Here is a 7,838-nt window from a genome sequence, read left to right on the forward strand (position 1 = left end):
TCATGATAAAATTCACAGATCATTGCCATAACTAATAAAAAAAAAAATAATAATAAAAATGCCATAAAACAATCCCCTATTTTGTCAATATACGCGTATTGCGATTTTTTTACCAAAAATATGTAGAAGAATACTTATTGGCCTAAACTGAGGGAAAAAACATTTTTTATATATTTTTGGGGCATATTTATTATTGCAAAAAGTAAAAAATATTGCTTTTTTTTTCAAAATGTTCGCTCTTTTATTGTTTGTAGCTCAAAAAATAAAAACAGTAGAGGTGATAAAATACCACCAAAAGAAAGCTCTATTTGTGGGGGAAAAAAGGACGTCAATTTTGTTTCAGTGCAATGTTGCATGACCATGCAATTGTCAGTTAAAGCGACGCAGTACCGAATCGCAAGAAGTGCTCTGGTCAGGAAGGGGGTAAAATCTTCCGGGGCTGAAGCCGTTAAATTTATCATTTTTGTTTGAAATCAATCAATGACACTATATGTCTTTTTAATAATTCATAGATGCGATCATATTGTCTGATTGTGTTAAGAAACATTGGATTAGACTATTACTGCATGTATAGCCACCATGTCTACATTTCAGACAAATGATTGCAAAATACTACATCAATTAAATGATTGTTTTTAATAGCTTGCCCCTGAGGCCCCTTTCACACTGGGATGGCGGTAAAGCGCCGTTATTTTTAGTGGCGCTTTACCATTGTTTTAGCAGCAGTATTCGGCCACTAGCGGGACAGTTTTACCCCCGCTAGCGGCTGAAAAAGGGTTAAAACCGCTCGCAAATAGCCACTGCAGCGGCGCTTTGCCAGCGGTATAGCCGCGCTGCCCCATTGATTTCAATGGGCAGGATCGGTTTAGGAGCGGTGAAATACACCGCTCCAAAGATGCGGCTAACAGGACTTTTTTTACCCTCCTCCCAGCGCACCGCTTTAGTGTGAAAGCCCTCCGGCTTTCACACTGGAGTGAAAGTAGACGTTTTTTTCAGGCGCTACACAGGTGCTAATTTTAGCGCTGTAGCGCCTGAAAAACGCTTGTATTTTCAACTGATACTTTACATGTTGCATCGACTGATATGTGGTTTGGTCAACGCAAAACAACAGAATCTGCAAATAGGCATAATGTGTCTTCTGAAGGTTTAAGCCTAGTACACACTATTCATTTTTTTTTCATTCAACCCAGCAGGGCTTAACAAAAAAAAAAGCAACAGCCATTGGCTGAGAGCGCTGATCGGGAGCCAATCGGTAGACCTTTTTTGGTCATACTCCATCGACAGAAGTTACCGGCTACAATACACATGGGCTGAATGTCATGAGCCTGACATTCGGCCCCGGTGTACTAGGCTCTAGACCAGTGATGGCAAACCTTGGCACCCCAGATGTTTTGGAACTACATTTCCCATGATGCTCATCTACACTGCAGAGTGCATCAGCATCATGGGACATGTAGTTCCAAAACATCTGGGGTGCCAAGGTTCGCCACCACTGCTCTAGACTCAGATTCGATTTGATTGGCCAGGGAGAAAAATTACTGACTGTGTTGCAGTGATCAGCAGTACTGAGATGCTTTGGTCATTAATTCTATCATATTTAGACCGTTTTGATTATGAGATTGCATGTTGAAACCAGCGATGCGTTTGATAACAATCGTATCTTTTAACTATCAGTCAAAACACACTTCCTTGTGTGTGACATATGGAATGATTGAGTTGTGGACTATAGATCGATTATTTCTGTTGGGAGCGATCGATCTGAAAAGAAATCATTAGGGAGACCACAGGATGTGATAAATCAATCATTCGATGAGACAGAAATTTGAATCATAACCCAAAGATCCTCTATTTGATCTATATAGTGAATTCTTGGCCAATTTCATCTCTGGTAAGTCGACTGACTGTGGCAGAATTTTGTTGATCGCTTCTGACCCATCAAAGAAATATCTGCATATGTGTCACAGAATCGATCGTAATACAAATTGATCCAATTATGATTTGAATTGGTTTTCTGATAGATCATACTGTATGTGTTACATCATTCGATATTTTCATATAAAATTGGTTGCTTGTTTGCGATCGCTCGTACCTAGATTGATCATGCATATGTAGAGCCACCATTACCTAGATGGATCACAGATCTATATGTATGTGGTGCTGTGCCACCCCCCTGACTGAAATGACAACTACACTAGGTGCTGTTATCTCCTCATATGCACATAGAGCAACAGTATTGTGAATACATAGGGTATTACCATAGATACAAATATACTGAAAATTGCAAAAACATGAAATACAGATAAATGGATGCTGGATGATAGGAGTGTAAAGTGGGCAGCCCAGTGGATAGGAGGTCCTGGTATCTATACTATGAGCACACAGGTGGGAATCCACAGGTTTGCACAGCCTATTGAATTATTGTGTGCCCCCTAAGCTCAAACACACGTGTGTGTGTCTACATATAAAGTATATGACCCGGGCAGATTAATCTCCCTGTCAGCACATTGAAAGATACTGTAAGTCTATAAACACTTCTCTTGTGGCAGAGTCTTTCCCATCTTCCTGCCACCACACAACGTGATAATGTTAATGCACTTGGGATGATTATGGTGTGCCCAGGCACACCTGGCACACCCTGTGCGCATGCCTATGTGGGCAAATAAGAACCGAGGAGACCATACATACAGCACGCATTATATGACCTTGCATTATATGTGGGTCACAGTGGCAGCTGGTGGTATATTTTTTGGAGGAGGGGGGGCAAATAATGCACCCACAGTAAGCCCCCCCAGGTCAGTTGGGTCACCCGCACTCCCCACCTGCACTTACCCCATCTATGGCACAGGCAGCGCTTCCCTCCGGGCAGCTGCTTCCCCTGCATCTCTGCAGTCTCGTCTTCCTCCTTGGCATAGCAGCGGCCATGTGTCTCCTCCCTCCTCCTCCTAGGCCAATGGGCTCGCTTCTCCTTTCAGCTAATTCCTGGTGGCTGGGAGGAGAATCAGCGTGACAATATCAAATATTCATGTGCTATTGTCACACAACTGGGTAAGCGCAGGTAGCAGTGCTCTTCTCCCCAAGCCCACCCTTTTTTGAAGCCTATTAGAGTCTCTGGCTCTAATCACGTGCTTAAAAAAAAACAAAAAAAACATTGGAATCAATGCGTCCGGCACCCTGCATGTAGATTAGGGGGCCGGACACATGGATGGGGGGGTGGCGCCTGTGCTCTCTGCATTACGGGCCGCCATTGTTGGGTCATATGATTAGGGTGGGAGTATTGTGAGTATGGTAGCTACATGGGAGGAATCACAATCTTGACACAGCTTAGAGCTTCACTGTTTTTTGGAATACAGGAGGTCCCCGAGTTACGAACATCCGACTTACGAACAAGTCCTACTTACGAACGACAGGTGGCGCCGGGGGGCACATCGGAAAACATCGGAAAACAGCGGAAAACAATAATGGAAAACGCCGTTCTGCGCATGCGCGTCCAAATTACGAACAAACAGGCAGTCCCTAACCTGTTCGCAAATCGGGGACTGCCTGTAACAGCACTGGAAGGTTAAAGCATTGTATGCATGCACCTGGACATGCGTTTACGTTTCTCCTAAATTGTCACAATGAAATAAACTTATAGACTACACACGTGATTAACTGAGAACTTTATTTCAGCGCAACTTTTATCATATTGTGGCATTTTATCCGTTGTTTTATTTATTTCACTTTTTGCAATATTCAGTATATTTGTATCTATGGTAATACCTTATTTATTCACAATACTGTTGCTCTATGTGCATATGAGGAGGTAACAGCACCTCGTGTAGTTGTCATTTCAGTCACGGGTGGTGGTGTGGCACCATTTATTGTTTGTTGTTTCAGTAGTCATTGGATGGGTGTTAGCAGCTGCCACATTCCTTATTTATTTATTATTTTGATTGCTTTTTGGTAGTTAATTCTTAATCTATATGTGCATGGCCACCTTTACATAATGTAGGTCTTTTAAAAAATTAGGAACGTGCCCCCAGCAGGTGCCTAGACTTGTGCTGCATGTGTGTGTATATATACACATATATATATATATATATATATATATATATATATATATATATACACACACATATATATATATATATATATATATAAATACACACACACACATATATATCATAACATTATAAAATATAATTACATATATATATATATATATATATATATATATATATATATATATATATATATGTATATATATACACACACACAAACGTTTATTTATTCATATATCACTGAAATACCTAAAACTGTTGAAATGTGATACATGTGAACACGTGACCTCTTTGTGGCTCTGACCACCCTGGTGGTAGGTGAGCGGTCCCAGGTGCGGGGTCACCCATCCATCCAGCCGCAGCCTTGCTCAGTCTATGAGGAGTGAAGGTTTCCCAGCAGCCCCTCCTACCTGCATCTCCGCTCACACACCCGCCTGCTCTCCCGCCCAGCTTCACTTACCAAAAAAAAAAACTATCCCTTCCTCGTTGTCTTCAGTCCCTGAGACACAAGCCAGAAACTTGGCCAACTACTAAGCTGTGCACCTGGCGCTGAGATCCGATCACCTGGGTGTGTAGCATGTCCTGTGTGTGGAGGATCGGGGACAGGCAGCAAGGGGTCCCGGACCAGTGCTGGACAGTGACACCGCCGACACCATAGACCGGGAGGATTGATTTCACTTGTTGTTCCGCCTGTGTGTGATTGACTGCTGAGTGTGCAGGAGGGAGCAGAGGACAGCCCAGCAGCCAGTGTCACTCAGTCACTGAGACCTCTTCAACACACTGTCAGTGCTGCTCATGTGGGACACTGCTAACTTTCCCAGTGCGCAGCCACTGATTGCCTACAGACTACCTGTTCTCACCGACATCTCCCAGGATCACCCTACTCAGATCTTCCCGGATCACCCTACTCACATCTCCCAGGATCACCCTACTCAGATCTTCCCGGATCACCCTACTCACATCTCCCCGGATCACCCTACTCACATCCCCCTGGATCGCCCAGCTGAGGGCTCCTTAGAACCTTCCGACCCAGCCGGTGACTGCAACCAGACTACTTGTTCTTTCTGAGATCTCCAGCTAAGGTTTCACTGGAACGAGCAGGTGATCGCAACCAATCCCACTGAGGACCCCCTGCAATATCTTGACCCAGCAGGTGATTGCAACCAGCCTACTACTGAGATCTCCTTGGGACATCAGACTCCCTACTGAGATTCTCCAGGAACATTCCCTGCAACCTCTTGACCCAGCAGGTGATTGCAACGAGCCTATCTATTCATACTGAGATCTCCTTAGAACATTCTGAACCCCTACTGAGATCCTCCAGGAACAAGCTGCTGAGATCTTCCTGGAACATCCTGACCCAGCAGGTGATTGCAACCAGCCTACCTATTCCCACTAAGATCTCCCTGGAACAACCTTCTGAGATCCTCCTGGAACATCCCAACTTAGATCCATCTGGAACAACCTGCTGAGATCTCCCTGGGACATTTCGATCCAGCCAGTATTTACAAACAGCCTTTCTGTCCCCACTAAGATCTCCTTGGAACAACCCCCTGGAACATCCCGACCCAGCAGGTGATTGCAACCAGTATACCTGTCCTCCCTGGTTCATCTTGCTGACATCTCCCTGAAACTTCCGAACCCATACTGATACTTTTCTGGAACATCCATCCTCCTATTGATATCCCCTTTAGAACAACCTGCTGAGATTTCCCTGAAACCTTCGGACCCCAGCCAGTGATTGCATTCAGTCTACCTGCTACCACTGAGATCTCCCTGGAAGGACCCCCCTGAGATCTTCCTGGAACGCCCCAAGGAATGCCACGCTGAACCCCTACGGAGCCCCAGTTTGGAGAGCGCCCTTTTCGGACTTGCTGGAGATCAGACAGTTGGAGATGTCTAAGCCGGTGGACCATGTGAAGAGACCCATGAACGCCTTCATGGTGTGGTCCAGAGCCCAGAGGAGGAAGATGGCCCAGGAGAACCCTAAGATGCACAACTCAGAGATCAGCAAGCGCCTGGGTGCCGAGTGGAAGTTGCTGACCGAGTCAGAAAAGAGACCGTTCATAGATGAAGCCAAGAGACTGCGGGCTATGCACATGAAGGAGCACCCGGACTACAAATACCGGCCCCGGAGGAAGCCCAAGACCCTACTGAAGAAGGACAAGTTCGCCTTCCCCATGCCATATGGCCTGGCCGGGGAACACGAGGGGCTAAAGGCCGCCGCTCTACACGGGGCCGGGATGCTGACTGACTCTATGCTGGCCAATCCGGAGAAAGCAGCAGCCGCGGCAGCCGCAGCAGCAGCCAGGGTCTTCTTCCCACAATCCGCGGCTGCTGCAGCAGCGGCGGCGGCCGCTGCAGCAGCCGGTAGCGCCTCCAGTCCCTATTCCCTATTTGATCTGAGCTCCAAGATGGCAGAGATCACATCCAGCTCTTCCGCCCTCCCCTATGCCTCTTCGCTGGGATACCCCCAGTCCAGCGGAGGAGCTTTCCAGGGGGTCGCAGCAGCAGCAGCGGCGGCGGCAGCTGCCAGTGGGGGGCACACTCATTCCCACCCATCCCCTGGGAATCCGGGCTATATGATCCCATGTAACTGTACTGGCTGGCCCAGCCCTGGACTGCAACCACCCCTAGCCTATATCCTGTTCCCTGGCATGGGCAAACCCCAGTTGGACCCTTACCCCGCCACAGCTTATGCTGCTGCCTTATGACACAATGGCAGCCCTTACAGGGGCTGTGTCACTGCAGCACGAGGCTGCAACTTCATACTGGACACTGGGACTCATCCCTAGGGCAGGGTGCCCCTACTTGTTGTCACATTTTGTCATTTGATGCTGTGAAATCCATTTAAAGTATGGAAGTATGTGATATTTAGTTGTCATGCCACTGCTGTCCATTGCACAGGTGATGTTGTGTTGAGAACACTGATTATATCAAGGTCTCTCAGTGTGGAGGAACTTGTAGGAACCCGTAAAGGCTGTGCAAGTCCCTCTTCTACTGAACTGGTGGTCAGGAGAAGGTCCAACAAGGAACATTTCAGAGATGAATCTCTTTCTGCACTTGTAAGATGGATACATTATAGGACATGGATGAACTGATCTACCTGTATCCTGCATGCACTAAAGATGGACACTGGTCTACTTAGTGGTCCTTCCAACACTCTTCTCCATGGTGATGGAAGAAGATGTCCAGGGGTGTCCACACTCAAAAACTATCCATAGCCTGCTAGTACTCACAACCTGATCTTTCCATAGCATCCAGGAAATGGGGTTACTTTGGTCTAAAGACCACCATCCACATTACAATCTGTCACAATGCAGGGTCCAGGGTCTGTCTGATTGAAACTATGTACATTGAAGATGACAGTGAAAACTTGCTGCTCACTTACCCCAAGTCTACCGATAGAAAAAAAAATGTGACAATGTTTTAAAAAAAATGATTCCTTTCAAGCTATTGCAGCTGTTAAATGTATATTTATTGTTTAGGAAAATATAAACTGTTTGCAAGGAATAATTTGCCCCACCTCCTTCCTAAAATTATCCAAACTTGGAATTGTCATCAGAACTTTTTTTTTTCCTTTAAATAATAACAAGTATGGATCTCAAATAATAAATTATCCTAGACTAATGGTACCAATACAGAATAAAAAAAAAATACTTTCTCATTTATATTAGGACTTTAAAGGTACCCCAATAGATCACACATGTACATGGGAGTACCTTTAAAGTCCCAATATTTTATTTTTTTCTTTTGGTCTACATTTTACGCATCAAACTGCGTCCAATCACTGTTGAG

At 45.4% G+C, this 7,838-nt stretch overlaps 1 protein-coding gene across 1 annotated transcript in view; it reads left to right on the forward strand.

Moving 5' to 3' along the window:
* Positions 1–4,499: 4,499 nt before the first annotated feature.
* Positions 4,500–7,838, forward strand: part of SOX21 (SRY-box transcription factor 21) — a 3,494-nt gene continuing 155 nt past the window's right edge. The window contains exon 1 of the mRNA XM_077483042.1: positions 4,500–7,838. This exon is cut by the window's right edge and continues 155 nt beyond it. Within this exon, the coding sequence (XP_077339168.1) occupies positions 5,936–6,754 (819 nt within the window). The 5' untranslated portion in view covers positions 4,500–5,935 and the 3' untranslated portion in view covers positions 6,755–7,838.

Source organism: Lithobates pipiens, unplaced genomic scaffold (genome assembly GCF_037356315.1).
Source record: "Lithobates pipiens isolate NorthernLeopardFrog02 unplaced genomic scaffold, aLitPip1_a1.2 Scaffold_16, whole genome shotgun sequence".
Classification (NCBI taxonomy): Eukaryota; Metazoa; Chordata; class Amphibia; order Anura; family Ranidae; genus Lithobates; species Lithobates pipiens.